Genomic DNA, 19,380 nt, shown 5'->3' on the forward strand with positions numbered 1-19,380 from the left:
ACCCGTCTCATAGATAAAGATTCGTGAGACCGTCTCACAAGAGACCTACTCTTTTATTAATAATTACCGTATCATAACACGCATACATATATATGTATATATATTAAATTTTTTATATTAAGTTATATTTGTGTAGATTTCTAGATATTATATTAAAATATAAAAAACTAAAATATTTTTTATAATAGTTTTTATGTTAGAAATCATATAATCATTTAAAAATTTAAAAATATAGCAAAGATAAGAAATTGTTGATAAGATAAATGTAATTTAGGCAAAACTAAAGGTTAGTATATACTGCTCTGGATTATTATGTAATTGTATGGATAGAATAGATAATTACTTAAAAATATAAAAATATTAAATAATTTAAAAATATGATTTATAAAATGGAAAAAATATTATATATTTTTTGTATTTGTATTATTTAATTTAAAAACCCACAAGTTAGGAAGTAACGTGGCATCTGCTTCAAGACTGCAATCTCCCCAGCAAAGGGAGGGATCCACTCATTCTAGAGAGGAAATCCCTTTTTCGGATCACCAAAGGTAGCTTTTTTTATGGGAATTTCTTAATTCTTTTGTATGATATTCATCTGAGCTAATTATGGTTGAGTTAGAGTTGATTTTTCATTGATTTTTGAGGTATTTTTGTGAATGGTTGACATACAACATTGATGATGGAAGATGATATTCATGAATTGTCATAATTATGACAAGGAAAAATTCGGATCTTGTTATCCGAATGAAAATCCAGTGAGATAATGCATCATTCCGCTCTTTCAAGACATCTCTTCATTGAGTTTTCTTCCTCATCTTATAAGCATATTTTTTGATGTTTAGTTCTATAATAGTTGCGATGTATTGTTATCATGTAATAAAAAAGTGTACTCTCTTTGAGAACATATTGAGATATTGTAATTACAAAATATATAGTGAGAGTATTTTCATCTTACCCATTGATTTTACCATAATAATTTTTAGAGGTTTTTCATATAAATCTCGGCATCCAATTTTATACTTTATTTTCATATTTGTATCGCAAGATGCTTCATCTGAGACCGACAAATGGTATCAGAACCTTGATTTAAAATTTCTTAAAATCATGAATATGCTATGTGGTTGCAACCTGGACTTATATTCCATATCAGGAAAAAAGAATTAGAATTTTTATTAAGACGAGATTATTTTGTTCCCTATTATATTGTTGTAGACATAATAACGAGCAGTTACGAGGGAGGAAAACTATTGGTAACAGATAAATCTATAAGATCAAGCGTCATGAAAATAACCAAGTGGAGCAGCATCTTGCTAGATTGGTGGTAAAAGTATATGTTCAGAAAAAAAACATTGATTTCAATGAGATATTTTTTCTGAGTTTCAGCTTACAATAGTCAGAGTAGTGTTGATATTATGTATGACGTTTGACCTACATTTAGAAAAACTAGATGTAAAAACAACATTTCTCCATGGAGATATTGAAGAAGAAATCTATACGCTCCAGCCATAAGGTTTTAACTTTTAAGGAACAAAGCAAAGAGAACTTGGTTTGCAGGTTAAACAAATCTATGTATGGTCTCAAACAGGCGCCAATGTGTTGGTACAAGAGATTTTATTCATATATCATGAGTTTTGGTTAGAACAGATTTAATGCAAACCTTTGTATATTCTTCGAGAGTTCTGGTGATGTTTATATCATTTTGATATTGTATGTGGACGACATATTGGTGGAAAGCTCCAACAAATATCAGATCCAAGACTTGAAGACACAGTTTGATAGGGAATTTCATATCCAGCAGATAAGATTATAGGAATACAAGTTCATCGAGACAGAAATAAAGAAAAATATTTGGTTTTCTCAGAACAATTGTTTGAAGAAAGTCTTACAACACTTCAATATGAAAGACAGTAAGCCAATCTCGACCCCTCTTCATATTAACTTCAAGTTATCATCCAAGATGTGTCGTAGCAGTTAAGCGGAGATGATACAGATGTCTCGAGTACCATATGTCTCAGCAGTGAGAAGTTTAATGTTCACCATGATCTGTACAGGACTGGACATTGCGTAAATAGTGAGAGCAGTTAGTCGGTATATGACGAATCTAGACAAGAGCATTGAAATACGGTTAGGAGGATCCTTAGATATATTAAGGGTACCTCAAATGGTGTGGATCAGATTTTACACTCAGATTATGTAGGTAATCCTGATAAGAGAAAATCTACTACTGATTATGTGTTTACACTTGCAGGGGAGCAGTAAGGTTGGTTTCAAAACTATAAACAGTTGTGACGTTATATACAACGGAGGTAGAATACATGACAGCTACTCAAACTTGTAAGAAGCAATATGGATTAAAATGTTATTGGATGAAATTGATCACAAACAAGATAATATTTTTTTGTTTTGTTACAATTCAGAGTATCGTGTACATACCTTGATTTTTAATCCAGAACTAAATATATTGAAGTTCAATTTTATTCAATGCGAGAAGTAGTAGAGAAAAACAAATTTAATTACTGTTAATGTGAGTTCCCAGTTAGGAAGATTGAATGGGAGGCGAAATGTTAGTAGAGCTTCAGTTTTGTTTTTCCATGTGTCAGCTCGTATTATTCTTGTCTTCTACTTCGTTTTGACCATTGTTTGTTGTTCGATTAGCTCTAGTCAAATAATTATATATTATTGCTATTATTATTATTATTAACATATAATATATATAAATTTATTTATTTTTATATAAATACAAAATTTAAATATTAAAATTACGTTAAAAAACTTTCGAGTATTTTGAACTTGAACTTAGAGCATCCACAATGGTGAATATTTGGGTAGCCATGTCATCAAAATATTTTGGCTATCCAAATATCCACCATTGTGGATGCTGTATATTTGTGGTATTCAAATACCCGGTTACAAATTGTATTACATTTTTTTTAATTTAATCAAGCCAGCGTGAAACTCACGCTGGCTTGAGACACGCGCGTGTGAGAGAAACCTGCAGCGTGAAATTTACTTTGTTTTTTAATAGTTTTTAATTATATTTAACTTATGATATAAATAATTAAATATATATATGATATGAATTGTGCACAACTTTCACTATTTTCCAAACCTTTGAATATTTTGAACGTTGAGTTTTTGAACGTTACCCAACATATTTGACTATACGCGTGGTTTGTAACGAATGGTGTATTTGACTACTCCGGTCGGCTAATTTTTACAAATTTGTCATTTAAAAATAAGCATTATAAACTTCTTAATTTTATATTTGAATAAAAATATAATACCAAATAGTAAATGAATAAATTAAAGTGATGAAATGATTTTATTTAAATGAAAATAAAATATTAATTAAAGTAACAGTGAGACTCATAAATATTTAATTGGTGTGATATTTGACTGTGAAATATGGGATATTTGAGTAATGAAATATTTGATTGATGATGTGGAGTACGAGACCCACGAATATTTGATGGAAATACCATTGTTACTGTGGATGGCCTTAAATGAATCGATATTTTCATGAGTCAAGAGGCCCAAAGGTCACAAACGAACGTATTAATTCATTCTAGATTGTACAGTGTCCAACATTTTGCAGGTTAAGCTGCATTTCCTCTTAAACAATGGCGAGTTTCAGAAGAGCTTTCCTCTCCACAATCCCTCGAATTCTCAGCTCCAATCCAGCTTCCAACCCTACATCCCACGCGATTTACAGGTTAATTTTCATCTCTGTTTCATCCGAAGTTTTCTCCAATTCCAGGCAATATCTGTTCTCACAATATCTTCGCCGTTTCTGTAGACCTGTATTGGGTCCCTTTTCGCGTTTCTACTCTTCAAATGGCACCGAAAAGTCTATCGATATTGACCTCTCCAGTGAAGAAAGCAAAAGGCGCTTGTTCAACAGGTTCGGGATCAGTAAATCCGAGGCGTCGATTTTTTCCTTTTCTTGAAAATCTGTTCTTTTTTTCCCGTCTTTCCTTGTAATTATGATGGGTAATTCATTTTCTGTGGAAAAAAACTGTAGCTTGTTGTATAGGAGCAAGCAAAGGGGGTTTCTGGAGCTTGATCTGATTTTGGGAAAATGGGTGGAGGATCACATCTACTTTATGGATGAGAGTGGAATTAAGCACCTCGTTAATGTTCTTGACCTGGTAAATATGATTTTTGTAGTTCTTTGTTCAGAACTGTTAATATGTTTTGCATACAGTGAAGTTATGAGCTTTAATCAAGTGTGAATTGTAGCATGCTTACTGAAAAAACATGCTCCTATCAATTGATTGTGCAGATAGATGCTAACAATGTTTGATTTGTTTCTTGGATTCTTGATGTCACAACGGGCCGGTTAATCCATTTAAACTGCAGATCCCAGTAAATGAAACAATGAGGCAGGAACACCCGTAATCATCACTACAATAACAAAACACAAACATAAGAATGTGAGCCAAAGAAGAGCATGAGAATTCAGCTCAACCATTATTCTTGCAAATTTCCACGGCCCATAAAAATTACCGATTCTACTCTCCGTCTGCCCATCTGACTGCCAAGATCCCAATTTATAAATATAATCGAAAATAGCTACCTCTAAGTTTTAATTACATGTAAACTAACAAAGCAATCAAAAGACAAAGCACCAAATCGTCTTTAAAAAGCTTACAATAACCAAAATATACCCCGTGCTGCTGAGCAAATTTTGTATTGCTTTGATATCTTTGATAGCAATTCGAATGTGTATTATGATGAAATTGTCTTTATGTTTAATATTGTTGAGTTAGTTTTCTATTTACCCTGGTTAAGAGGCCTTGCTTAAACTACCGATACTGTCTGTAACCGCAGGAAAATCCAGATCTTTGGAAATGGTTGACGGACCAGGAGAAACCCCCAGAGACTGTAAACGTTAATCCTGTAAGCTGTTGGACACAGTTTACATTTTTTTCCTTATATTTTTTGCTGTTATCCCGTTGTAAGCGATTCTTGTTTAGGTTTTCGTGGCTTTGAGAGAAAAGGTAATGAACAATCTAAACAACCATGCTGCTCCTGAAACTCGAGCGGCACCTGGGCAGCCCTGGACTAGAGGTTGGGATGACTTCAAGAAAGGTCAAGACGCCCCCATTACTGGAAATCAATAACCGTGCTTAAGCTGAAGGCCCCCTTCTTTGTAGCACTTAAAAGATTATTGATTCTAAGAACTGTGTGTATAACTGTATATTAAGTTAGTACTGGAATAAGGCACATATGACGACGAGGCTGTGTGCTTTGGGATGGCCATTCATGGTACTCGGAACTTGATAAGCGTGACAGTGTTACATAATATATAAAATCTCTTCTGCGTGGAATAGACATTTCAGGTTCATCTTCTACAAATCTTTGCGCGAATTGATTTGTCTATCTTCTTCAAAATTTTCCAGTGTATTGTGTCCGGCTCTATTCCCGCCTCGATTGCCCTTATTTATGCGTGCCCTCAGTCCTGGTATACAGTGCACTAGATCCCATACCAATTTTCATGATGTTCAGAATATCTTGTGATGCGTAATCCGAAGATGTTGAATTGATCACTAGATTATAATATGAAAGTGAGACGATCTTTTTGTGTAAGAAGAAAACTTTGACATCTCGTCTGAATTCGCTGATATTCATTAAACACAATCCTTCATGTATTTAATAGTGTAGGAATAGCGTTTCTCAAAATCCATGATTCTTCAGGAAAAAAACTTGGAACATTCATGTATTCAAAACCGTAACATAAATACAAATAAATCGTAGTCGAAAAATCTTTTTGGTGTAGTATAGATATCTGTTTATCACCGTGTTTCAAAAGAAGTCCTGAACACTTGGAAAAGAGAGGAATTATAGCAGTAGATGGTGCTGGTACGGTTGGTGGTGAATTTGCTTTCCCTAAACCATCACTGCTCCCAATTACATGTGAGACAATCTCAAATTCAGCAACTTGAGGTGAAGAGTCAAGACGAATGGGTCGGGTATTTCCATAGTACATCGGCCCACGTGCTCACACCATCAGTCACTTCCTTAACCACAAATGCTACCTCACCCACATTCACCCGAATCTGCTCTTTGCTATCCCTTTCGCGAACCGTCACTGAAGTTGTCGAATCTACTGTAATCGCAAAGGGAACTCCAAGTTCATCGGTTCTCGCGTATCTCTTCCCAACTGAATTGCCTGCATATGTTCTCATGCATTAACAGTTCGTATTTATATGTTAACCCATAAACTTAATTAAATTACAAATTGTCGTACAAGAGTGCCAACCCTGAGCTCCCCAAAAAATGCAAATCATAAAAGAACCAGCCATGAATGTTAAAAGCTAAACAGTGAAAAAGATCCAATGGCATCGAGAGATTCAAGCAGAAGAAAATAATTTATAGAGGACGAAAATTTTGGACTACAGCATCGAAGAACTGCATGATTTGGCTAGATGTAAAGCAATTTTTCATATACTAGTTACAAGGGCTAGGAATTAGAACTGATTTGAGGCAAATTACCGCCGGATAGGACAGTAAAAGCATAGGAGAATAAGTAAACATAATAGGCTCGTCTGTTGGCATCAGACCATTCACTGGATTATAAAAACATTAGCGTCTTTATGACGAATAACATTTTAAAGGTGCAAACCTGTTATATCGATCTTATAGTACGAGATCCCTGCTGAAGTTAAGGACTTGGCAACTTTCTTGGCAACATCCTCGTACTGTTGCTTTTGAACCAATGGAAAAACTGCGCATTTGATTGGAGAGGGAAACGGAAGACATTCATTTGTTCATCGCCATCTCTGCTAGATCAGATGTAGAATGAATGTTCGTAGAGACAATATATTATCCTTCCAATACCAAATGATGGTTCAATCACAGATGGTGTGAACACCCTTTGATGTTCCTTTATCTTCTTCTTCTCAATTGACACCATATTACTTTTACTTGTCACAACTTTGTCAAGAGTACAGACTTGAAACTCTGCTTCTCCCTTGGACTACCACTACAAATTTTTTTTTTTCGCGACGGATAAACCGTCGCTAATGACACTAGCGACGGTTTTCCGCAACGTCGCTAAAGTCATCGTCGCTAAATATTGCGACAGTTTTTCAAAACTTGTCGCTAAATAGTGACGGAATTAACCGCCGCTAAATTAGCGATGGTGAGAGAACAACTGTCGCTAAATTAGCGACGGGTCAAAGAAAAACCGTCAGTGATGATTGTTTTCATATTCCGTCGCTAATTATTTCGTTTTTATATAAAAAAAATGTTGTTTTATAATTTCTTTAAATAAAAATTATTTATACAAATATTTAAATAATCTAGTCAACTCATGTAAATTAATGATTTTCAAATTTATAAATAATGTATGAAACAATTAAATATTCCGATAATAAGTAAATAACAAAATTGTTTAAGAGAGAGAAATATATTATATATATAGATGAAGATGTACGATAAAATGAATGGAAATGCCCAAATTTATAGACAATTTGTGCGTTTTTTTGAGAAACTGTCGCTAATTATAACGACAGTTCTTAAAACCGTCGTTAATTAGCATAGCTTCCTTCTCACTCATTGCCTGTTTACAGGTTGCAAAGAATATAAATCACGGATCTGGAAAAAAATATGGTCGGATGTTACGAATGAACACAATTCAATTCCAAATTTGTTTCCTCGAGACTATAGGTATGAGCAAGCTAATCTCAAGATTGGTATTGATCAAGCACAATTAGCTCGACGACTAGATGCTCAACCTCTAGTACTCTTCGATCTATTTGAGCCCAAGTTACTAATACATATTTTTCTGTATTATTAAAATCACTACTTTCAACTTAATTCTTTAATAAATTACATACTTTTTTAAAAAAAAAATTAGAATGACTAGACATAATTTTTATTTTCATGCCAAGGCCTTAAGCACAATCTACGATAAAAAATTGAGCTCGTCGTGCTTGAATAACTTGATGTGCAGTCAATTTGAGCCTGAAATTCACTATTTAATCGAACTTGAACTCAATATTTTCTTTTTCTTTTTTGGGACTCAAGCTCAAGTCTTGGTTAGAAAAAGCTAACCCGAGCAAGGAATGAAATTTTTTTTTTTTTTGTAATTTCATATCTTTGTTCTCTTCTTGAATATCAAACCATGTTACCAATGGTACATGAAATATCGAATCAAAACTCTAAAGATAATACATATCTAAAAACTCCCAAGGCATTGAGTCTTGACAGGATGAAATTATTAACTTCATGTTACCTTAGAGGAAAATATATATATAAAAAAAGTTTCCAGTAATGTGCACAGAAGGATACCTCTAAGGCTTCAACCACCATTTTTTGATTACCTTTAAAGGCAAGACCGAGTTCTTTCTTGATTGGAGCTATTATAAGCTTCTGGAGATGCCCAAACATTAAAAATTATAATTTAACACAGAATATCATAAAAAGCTGTCAAAAATTATTCATTAAAGTCGGTGAAAGGGAGGGAAGAGGGGCGAAGCGGATGGATTCAACACTACTTGAGCACTACACCCATGCATTGATTGATAAGCCCAGCCATGCATATTGATAACAAAGTTCGATGAAAGCAATTATGCTGTGAAAAATAAAGATACAAATAGTTTTAAGGAAGGATAATTGTTTGACGGCTATTGAAATAGACCAGCGGAAATTATAGACAATGGGAAGTAAAATGAGATAAATGATAATGCTGTTACCAATTTACACTTGGCTATAGAAGAAGAAGTATTGTCAAGTATATCTGAGATAAAAACAACAAAAGTTATATGAGATACTCTGACAAAGATGTACGAGGTCAAGTCACTACACAACAAGATTTTCTACTTTATATTCTTCGGATGACGGAATTCTCATCGATGACCGATCATATCAACATATTAAATACTCTATTTGCCCAACTCACTTATCTGGGCCATAAAATATAGGAAAATGAACGTTCATAGCTTCTACGTCAAAGTCTACCAGATTCATATGATCAACTTATCATCAACATAATCAACAATATTCTTACGGGCCTTCTAAAATTCGACGATGTCTTAACTGCGGTTCTTGGAGAAGAAAGTTGGCGCAAGAATAAGGAAGGTAGGTTGGTAACTTCGAAGCAGACATAAGATTTACCGATGATAAGATGAAGATTTATGGACCGTGACTCCAGTGAGAGCCAAAGACGAGGTAGATCAAAGTCGAGAAGTAAGAAAAAAATATTTACCGCTTTAAATGTGGCAGTAAAAGGCACTTCAAGAAATAATGTACGGATATCGAGAAGAGTTTTTAAGAAAACGTGGCCGGTACTTTAGGCAGTGGTGAAATATTATTCAGCAAAGCAACAACATTTACAGAAAGCAGACACAAATTTTATGACATATGAATTATGTATTCAGGTGCGACGTGACACATGACGTCTCAGAGAGAATGGTTTGATCATTATGCACCAGTCTCAGAAGGATCTGTATTCATGAGAAATGATCATGCCTTGGAAATCGTTGAGGTCGGTACTATTAAAATAGAAATGTTTGATAGCACCATTCGCACCATACATGAGGTACGATATGTGAAGGGACTGACGAAAAATCTTTTGTCCTTGGGACAATTGGATGATATCAGGTGTAAAACCCGTATCGAGAACGAGATCATGGAAATTTTGAAAGGCGCACTTGTGGTTATGAAGGCGAAAAAAATTGCTGCAAATCTGTATGTACTTTTGGGAGAACACACAAAGAGACGGAAATTGTTGTTGCATCAATTGGTTCAGGAGAAAAATTAACAGTGTTATGGCATAGAAAGCTTGAACATATGTCAAAAAGAGGGTTGAAAACGCTCTCAGAACGGAAGCTGCTGCCAGGACTTACAAAAGTGTCATTACCCTTTCGTGAGCATTGTGTAACCAGTAAACAACACAGATTAAAGTTTGACACTTCTACTGCCAGAAGCAAAAGCATGTTGGAGCTGATTCATTCGAATGTTTGGCAAGCATCGGTTGTATCCCTAGGAGGAGCGAGATACTTGTCTCGTTCATTGATGATTTCTCTAGGAGATGTTGGGTGTATCCAATAAAGAAAAAATCAGATGTTTTCCATATCTTCAAAGAATTCAAAGCGCGGGCTGAACTTGATTCAGAAAAGAAAATCAAGTGTTTGAGGACTGACAATTGAGGAGAATATACCAGTGACGAGTTTGATGCATTTTACAACATGAGTGTATCAAAAGACAATTCACGACGGCTTACACACTTCAACAGAATGGAGTGGCGGAGCGGATGAACATGACCTTGTTGGACAGAACAAGAGCTATGTTGAAGACTGTGGATCTAGACAAGTCATTTTGGGAAGCAGACAAAATCGCTTGTTATATTATCAATCGTTCTCTTTCAGCGGCGATCGATCTAAAGACTCTGATGGAGATGTGGACCAGGAAGCCGTCGTATTATTCTCATTTGCATACATTTTGAAGTCATGTGTACGTTCTGTACAATGAGCAAGAAAGATCGAAGTTGGATTCGAAATCCAGAAAATGGAACTTCTTGGGTTATGCTGATGGAGTTAAGGGGTTTCGCTAGTTGGATCATACTGTCCACAAGATTGTCATCAGCAGAGATGTTATCTTCGAGGAAGATAAACTAAAAGGGGGAGACAAAGGCACAATGAATTCAGAAACTATTATATTTCAGGTGGAAAATAAGACGGACGAATGTCAAATTTCTTGTGAAGCAGTACCAGAGCACGAAGAATAAGAACATGTTGAGTTTGAGGTTTCCAATGTGAGGTAGTCAACTAGAGACAGAAGACCACCAGGTTGGCTTTCAGATTATGTCACTAAAAGCATTATTGCATATTGTCTATTATCAAAGGACGATGGGTCATCGAGTTTTTATGAGGCTACTCAAAGCTCGGATGTATCTTAGTGGATGATAGCAATGCGAGAAGAGTATGAGGTATTAGACAAGAATAAAACTTGGGATCTTGTTATGCTACCACGAGGGTGGAAAACCATTGGTAATAGATGATTCTATAAGATCAAGCGTGATGACAATAACCAAGTGGAGCGGTATCGTGCTAGATTGGTGGTAAAAGGGTATGCTCAGAAAGAAGGCATTGACTTCAATGAGATATTTCTCCTGTGGTTCGCCTTACAACAGTCAGAGTAGTGTTGGTATTGTGTGTGGTGTTTGACCTACATATAGAACAACTAGATGTGAAAACTGCATTTCTTCATGGAGATCTTGAAGAAGAAATCTGTATGCTTCAGTCATAAGGTTTTGTGGAAAAAGACAAAGAGAACTTGATTTTAAGGTTGAACAAATCTCTGTACGGTCTCAAACAGGCGCAGAGGTGTTGGTACAAGAGATTTGATTCCTATATCATGAGCCTTGGATACAACAGACTTTGTGCAGACCCTTGTACGTATTTCAAGAGGTTTGATGATGATTATATTATTTTGTTGTTGTATGTGGACGACATGTTGGTAGCAGGCCCCAACAAAGAACATGTCCAAGGATTGAAGGCATAGTTGGCAAGATAATTTGATATGAAGGACTTGGGACCAGCAAACAAGATTATAGGGATGCAAGTTGATCGAGACAGAAGTAACAAAAAGCTTTGGCTTTCCTAGGAAAATTACTTGAATAAAGTCTTTCAATGCTTCAACATACAAGATAATAAAGCCAATTTCGACCTCTTTTCATGTCAATTTCAATTTATCCTCCGAGATGTGTCCTAACAGTGAAGCAGAGAGGATAGAGATGTCTCGAGTACCATATTCATTAGCAGTGGGAAGTTTGATGTTCGCCAGACCGGACATTGCTCAAGCAGTGAGAGCAATTAGTCGGTATATGGCGAATCCTGGACGAGAGCATTGAATTACTGTTAAGAGGATCCTTAGATACATTAAAGGTACCTCAAATGCTGCATTATGTTATCGAGGATTGGATTTTACACTCAGGGACTATGTCGATTCGGATTATGCAGGTGATCCTGATAAGAGAAAATCTACTACTGGTTATGTTTTTACACTTGCAGAGGGAGTAGTAAGCTGGGTTTTAAAACTGCAGACAGTTATGACATCTACAATGTGGAAATATGTTTGATTCTCAATCAAATCTCCAAGTGGGAGAAATGTCGGCAAATTAATGATAGGGTCAGCAAATTGCAATAAATGAGCTGACAAAGTGGTGGTTGGCTATGCAGCGGAAGTTTCGGATAGAAGACGGGCACGTCTTCACACAGACAAGGGACTCTATAAATAGAGATCTTTCTCCTCATTATGAAATCATCCATTCTTCGAGTTTTCTCTCATCTTATAACATTTGAATGCTTAGTTCTATAACATCTGTGAGGTGTTTTGTTCTCCTATATCAAGAGTGTCACGCCCCGAAATAAATACGTGTCATTAGCGTTGTTTAATAATTTAAATCGTATAACAACAAGCCACGTAATACATCAAATAACCATAAGCCAGTCTATTACATAAATCAATAATCGTCTTTACAATGCGATTGAAACGAAATGCGGAAGCGTAAAATATGATAATCTAACTTAAAGATAGAATAATAAGACTGGTCTTGAATCGGATCACCATCCCCAAAAGTATTCTTGTTCTTTATCTTCGATTTGTTCCTCGTTCTTATCTGGGGTGGTAATGTAAGGGGTGAGTACTTGGGAAATACTCAGTAAATGGGGGCCGATCGGGCATAATAAATATCAAGGTGATAATTATACGAATACGTTATCATAATTTCAATCATAAGCATGTTGAATTGAATACGAACAAGATACAAACATGGCACTGAAAATCATATCCTTTTCATGGTTTACTGATCAGTCCCCTATATGTTACTCCTCTAAGGGGCGAGGCCAAAAGAACGGTTATTGTATCCCACCACATCAGGGCCTTAAACAAAACATATCAAATATCGGAATTTCCTTGCCATTTCTAATTCGAATCATTACAGTGCATTTCAAATATTTCAAACATGCTTTCAAATATTATAACTAATATCCAACAACAAATTGTTCAAGAATGTTCATAACAAATAGGAACGAATATATTACGTCGATCGAATTTCAAAAAACATACATAACTTATTTTTTAAGCAAATGTGAACATACTTACAAAGAACAAGTATGTCGATATATATATCAAGTAGTACACTTATGAAATGTAAGTGTACATAAGAGTATAGCAAAAACCCACTTACTTGAAAGATTGTTCCAAAATCTTGGAATGAACAAGTTGTAGTTTGACACCGACCAGTCACTTTGAAAAAATGTTTACGCCTAATTGAACCGTTGGATCGATCTAAATTTTGGATATGTTGCTCAAAACACGTGTTGGTGTATTCTGAACGGTAGAGATCGGATTTGGACATGTAAAACTATGAACAAAACCTTCTGAAATTGTGCAGAATATTTGATACTCAAAAATTACAACTTTTGGAGAGAACTTTTGATGTTGTTTTGGTGTGATTTTCATTCATTCCTTTGCCACTATTTATAGGCACCAATATGACTTCACATCCTTCCCACCTTATGAGGAGTTTCGTTCTCGTAACTTGGCTATACACGATCCTCAAAGAGATAAGGATATTGTTCTCGTATCTTTTCTTCCAACTCCCAAGTGGCTTTTTTTTCGGTATGATTGGACAATTGTATTTTGACATATGGAATAGTTTGTCGCCTCAGTACTTGATCTTTGTTATCCATAATTCGGATTGGAACTTTCTCGTACTTCAGTTCTTCATTTAGATTTACCTCAACCAGAAGTGGTCCAGCCTCCAGAATATGACTTTGATCGGAAATATATTTTCTTAGCTGCGAAACGTGGAAAACATTGTGGATTATTGACATATCGGGTGGAAGTGCTAATCTGTAAGCAAGTTTTCCCACTTTCTCAAGAATTTCAAAAGGTCCAACATATCTGGGATTCAATTTTCCAGCCTTATTGAATCAGATTACAGCTTTCATGGGTGACATTTTCACATATGCTTTTTCACCCACTTCAAATTCCACAGGCCTTCTTTTCAGGTCAGCCCAGCTTTTCTGTCGATCCTGTGCTGCTTTGAGTTTCTCCCTAATGATAGCTACCTTCTCAATCGTGATATGCACTATTTGCCCGGTAATGGATTTCTCCCCTATTTCGTCCCAAGACAAGGGAATATACATTTTCTTCCATAGAGCGCTTCATAAGGGGCCATCTCTATGCTATTGTGGTAGCTGTTATTGTAGGCGAACTCTATTAGAGGTAGATGCTCATTCCAATTTCCTTTGAAATCTAGAGCACACGCCCTCAACATGTCCTCTAAGGTTTGAATTGTTCTTTTGGTTTGACCATCTGTTTGCGGGTGATAGGCCGTGCTCAGGGTGACATTGGTTCCCATGGCTTCTTGGAAACTATTCCAGAATCGAGACACAAACCTTGGATCCCTATCAGATAGTAGACTTGCTGAAACTCCGTGTAATCTTACTATGTTGTCCATGTACAAGGTGGCTAATTTATCTATGTTGTAGTTTATTCGCACCGGTAAAAAGTGTGCCGATTTGGTCAGTCGATCGATGATAATCCAGATCCCATCATGGTTTTGTCTTGACTTTGGTAATACTACCACAAAGTCCATGGAATGTGCCCCCACTTCCATGTTGGGATCTCTAGCGATTGTAGGAGTCCTTCGGGTCGTTGCTGTTTGGCTTTGACCTGTTGACAAATTTGGCATTTAGCGACAAAGTCAGCTACGTCCTTCTTCATTTCATTCCACCAGTAACTCTGTTTCAAGTCTCGATACATTTTGGTGCTCCCATGGTGATTTGAGAACTTTGACTTGTGTGCCTCAGACATTACTTCTCGTCTTATCTCATCGAGGTCTGGTACACACAAACGTCCTTTCATCCACATGACGACTTTCTCATCAGTTTGGAATTCTTGAGCTTTTCCTTCTTGAAGTTGCTCCTTAATTTTTGTTATGAAAGGATCGTGATTTTGCTTCAACTTGAAGGTTTCTTGAAGGCATGGTTGAGCTGAAAGAGCCGATAAATTTACTTTTCCTATGTCTCTTCGGCTCAAGGCATCTTCTACCTTGTTGGCTTTACTTGAATGGTAGTTGATTGTTAGATCATAATCCTTCAAAAGTTCAATCAACCATCTCTGCCTCATGTTTAATTCTTTTTGAGTGAATAAATACTTGAGGCTTCGATGATCGGTGAATATCTCGCATTTAGCACCATATAGATAATGTTTTCATATTTTTAGTGCAAATACGATGGCTGCTAAATCAAGATAATGAGTTGGGTAATTTTACTCATAAGGTTTTAATTGCCTTGATGCGTAGGCAATTACCTGACCTTTCTTCATAAGTACACACCCTAATCCTCCTTTTGATTCATCACTATATATGGTGAAGTTCTTGTCATCTTCGGGAAGTACTAGCAATGGTGTAGATGCAAGTTTTATTTTAAGAATATGAAAACTCTTCTCTCATTCTTCGCTCCAAATGAATCTAGAGTTTTTCTGTGTGAGTTTGGTGAGCGGTATGGCTATTGAAGAAAATCATTCAACGAATTTCCTATAATATCCAGCTAAACACCAAAAGCTTCGAATCTCAGTTACTGATTTTGGTCGAGGTCAGTCCACAATTGCCTCTACTTTCTTGGGGTCCACTGAGACACCTATTTCAGAGATTATGTGTCCAAAGAAGGCGACATTTGTTAGTCAAAAATCATATTTCTTAAGTTCTTTTTCGAAGATGTTTGTCATGATCCTCCTTACTTGGTGAGTACACTAGCATGTCGTCTATGAATACGACCACGAACCTATCGAGTTATGGTTTGAAGATTCTATTTATGAGATCCACGAATGCTGCTGGGGCATTGGTCAGTCCAAACGACATTACCGTAAACTCGTAATGGCCGTATCTCGTCCTGAAGGCTGTTTTAGGAATATCTTCTGCTTTGACCTTCAGTTGATGGTATTCTGACCTCAGATCGAATTTTGAAAAGACCTTGGCTCCTTTCAATTGGTCGAAAAGGTGATCTATCCTCGAGAGAAGGTATATTCTTATTTGTAATCTTGTTCAACTCTCTATAGTCGATACATAATCTCATGCTCCCGTCTTTCTTTTTCAAAAATAGTACATGGGCTCCCCACGGAGATGCACTGGGCCGGATCTGCTTTTTATCCAACAACTCTTGGAGTTGATCTTTTAGTTCATTTAACTATGTTGGATCCATTCTGTATGATGCTTTTGAGATTGGTGTAACCCCAGGGATCAAGTTGATCTCATACTTCACTTCACGGTCAGGAATCGTGCCAGGCAATTCTTCATGGAAGACGTCCGGAAATTCCTGAATAACTGGAATATCCTCTATCTTCAGAGTAACTTTGTCATTTACCTCACTGATCATTGTTAGTTAGACTTCTTCGCCATACTCCATGACTTTCTAGGTCTGAGAAGCAGAAATGAAGGATTTTTATTTTGTTCCTTATCCTTGACATGAAATACTATTTAATCTTGGATTGGAGTTTGGCATTTTTACCCCAACAATCTACCATTGCATGATTCTTTTCCAATCAATCAATTCCCATAGTACACTGAATAACATCGGCACTGAATATATGCGTATCCATACTTATTTTATTCTATCTTAAAATTATAACGATTACTATCTCAAAACTTAAAACCAATATAGAATCTTAGAACATAACTCCTTATCAGCCTATTGACTTAAGTCCCAATAATTATAACCTAGTTAAAATTTCTTTCAACCTTGCACAGAAGAAACTAATTCCTCAAATAATTCTTCTTTTACTAAATCCTCCTTTAATCAAGACTATGAACCTAGCATGCTTTAACACGAACAAGTTTCGTTGAATGTCTTTTGTTTTGTACTATAAGAAGAGTATGATACGCTTCCTCAATGTCCCATCAATATCTTACTTTATTTTCATAAGAAAATGACCTAAAAATAATATAAATTTCTCACTAGATATTATTCCTTACGTTCATAAGATATTACAAAATCCTACATATTTAAATTTAGCACTTAGCATCCCAAATTTAATGTACATACCGTTAATTATTGACACAAAAATTAACTTCTACATCTGAATATCAAAGCTTATATGATTCTTATTTCATATTTTCATAAATAATTTATTATCCCCGAAGTCAAACATTTCATCTTAAGTCAGAAGCTTATATTCGATAGATAAATTCCCAAAAATATAAGTCAACTTATATCAGATAGGTGTGTTCCCAAAAATATGAGTCAACTTATATCTGATAGGTATATTCCCAATATAATTCAACTTATCTTTGTACGTTACCAAAGAAATGTTACACTTCTTTCTTTTCGTATCATATAACCATAATACCAGTCTAGCCTATCTTATCATCTCTCCATCATCACTGCTCTTTTTCCACTACATCCATAGGTTCTTCTTCTTCTTCTTTCACGTTTTCCACGACAAGGTGTATATGGTTATTTTGTTCTTGCAGTCTATCCATAGCGCCATGAAGCTTGGCGATATAATGTTCTTGTTTGCTAGCAAGATCTTCTTGTTGATGACGAGAGTGGTTAGCAAGATCCTTCTCAGTTTCTATACTTACTATCAACTTTCGGTTAGGGGAAACTAGTCATACCACATAAGATATGTTACGTCGGGTTAGGACGAGCTGGCTCTCTACTCAATTAAAATGATGGGTGAGACATTGTACATCAATTTGAAGTAGGTTCCTAATCTCCAAGAGTTCTTGTTTCTCTTGTTTTCCTCTAGCGAGTTAAGACTTTAGGGTTTCAATTTCTCATGCTTGGTTTTCAATGGTAAGTTGACGCATGCGAAGGGTGGCTTGAGCATGAGTACAAGGGGTGGCCATTTCCAATACATATCGAATGAAAAAGGGATCAAAATTTCATTATCAAATAAGCAAGGTATTTGGATCGAAGATTTTCCAAAAGTGGAAAGAAGGGGTAATTTCGCACAGATTGAAAGCAGTTTACAAGATTGAGTTTCAAGAATCTATGCGAAAGTATAAGCCATCCAATTATGGTGACAGCTTAAATTCGAAGATTTAAACAAACGAAGATGATTGTGATATATCAGAATGATTTGGATGGGAAAGCATGGGCTTTAGCCAAAATTTGACTTCGCCAAATTTGTCTATCAAACTCCCAGCCGGATTATGAACCTGGCGGCTCTGATACCACTTAAATGTCACGCCTCGAAATCGAGACGTGTCATCGGCGTTGTTTAACAATTTAAATCATATAACAACAAGCCACATAATACATCAAATAACCAAAAGTCCAGTCTATTACATAAATCAATAATCGTCTTTACAATACGATTGAAACGAAATGCGGAAGCGTAAAATACGATAATCTAACTTAAAGATAGAATAATAAGACTGGTCTTGAATCGGATCACCATCCCCAAAAGTATTCTTGTTCTTTATCTTCGATTTGTTCCTCGTTCTTATCTGGGGTGGTAATGTAAGGGGTGAGTACTTGGGAAATACTCAGTAAATGGGGGCCGATCGGGCATAATAAATATCAAGGTGATAATTATACGAATACGTTATCATAATTTCAATCATAAGCATTTTGAATCGAATACGAACAAAATACAAACATAGCACCGAAAATCATATCCTTTTCATGGTTTACTGATCAGTCCCCTATATGTTACTCCTCTAAGGGGCGAGGCCAAAAGAACGGTTATTGTATCCCACCACACCAGGGCCTTAAACAAAACATATCAAATATCGGAATTTCATTGTCATTTTTAATTCGAATCATTACAGTGCATTTCAAATATTTCAAACATGCTTTCAAATATTATAACTAATATCCAACAACAAATTGTTCAAGAATGTTCATAACAAATAGGAACGAATATATCACGCCGATCGAATTTCAAGAAACATACATAACGTATTTTTTAAGCAAATGTGGACATACTTACAAAGAACAAGTATGTCGATATATATATCAAGTAGTACACTTATGAAATGTAATTGTACATAAGAGTATAGCAAAAACCCACTTACTTGAAAGATTGTTCCAAAATCTTGAAATGAACAAGTTGTAGTTTGACACCGACCAGTCACTTTGCAAAAATGTTTACGCCTAATTGAAACCGTTGGATCGATCTGAATTTTGGATATGTTGCTCAAAACACGTGTAAGTGTATTCTGAACGGTAGAGATCGGATTTGGACGTGTAAAACTATGATCAAAACCTTCTGAAATTGTGCAGAATATTTGATACTCGAAAATTGCAACTTTTGGAGAGAACTTTTGATGTTGTTTTGGTGTAATTTTCATTCATTCCTTTGCCACTATTTATAGGCACCAATATGACTTTAGGCCTTCCCCCTCAATGCCAAAAGTTG

At 35.7% G+C, this 19,380-nt stretch overlaps 1 protein-coding gene and 1 long non-coding RNA gene across 2 annotated transcripts; one reads left to right on the forward strand and one right to left on the reverse strand.

Annotated features, from left to right (window-relative positions):
* The first annotated feature begins 3,522 nt into the window (after positions 1–3,522).
* On the forward strand, positions 3,523–5,336 carry LOC142529934 (succinate dehydrogenase assembly factor 2, mitochondrial). The gene is made up of 5 exons (XM_075635657.1): positions 3,523–3,712; positions 3,797–3,901; positions 4,022–4,148; positions 4,831–4,899; positions 4,977–5,336. The coding sequence occupies exons 1-5, from the start codon at positions 3,621–3,623 to the stop codon at positions 5,121–5,123; spliced, it is 540 nt and encodes a 179-aa protein (XP_075491772.1). The 5' UTR covers positions 3,523–3,620; the 3' UTR covers positions 5,124–5,336.
* On the reverse strand, positions 5,127–6,975 carry LOC142529935 (uncharacterized). Its single transcript, XR_012815992.1, has 2 exons — positions 6,626–6,975; positions 5,127–6,172 (listed from the first exon to the last, which is right to left on the reverse strand). It is a non-coding gene; the product is annotated as an uncharacterized LOC142529935 (long non-coding RNA).
* Positions 6,976–19,380: the final 12,405 nt, after the last annotated feature.

This window comes from Primulina tabacum, chromosome 16 (assembly GCF_025594145.1).
Source record: "Primulina tabacum isolate GXHZ01 chromosome 16, ASM2559414v2, whole genome shotgun sequence".
In the NCBI taxonomy this organism is placed as follows: Eukaryota; Viridiplantae; Streptophyta; class Magnoliopsida; order Lamiales; family Gesneriaceae; genus Primulina; species Primulina tabacum.

What these genes read in the sequence shown, in the direction of transcription:
- LOC142529934 (XM_075635657.1), top strand. Translation starts at nt 3,621, where the DNA reads ATGGCGAGTTTCAGAAGAGCTTTCCTCTCCACAATCCCTCGAATTCTC. An exon ending in ACATCCCACGCGATTTACAG is followed by an intron (nt 3,713 to 3,796) that starts GTTAATTTTCAT and finishes CCGTTTCTGTAG; the next exon opens with ACCTGTATTGGGTCCCTTTT. An exon ending in AGACTGTAAACGTTAATCCT is followed by an intron (nt 4,900 to 4,976) that starts GTAAGCTGTTGG and finishes ATTCTTGTTTAG; the next exon opens with GTTTTCGTGGCTTTGAGAGA.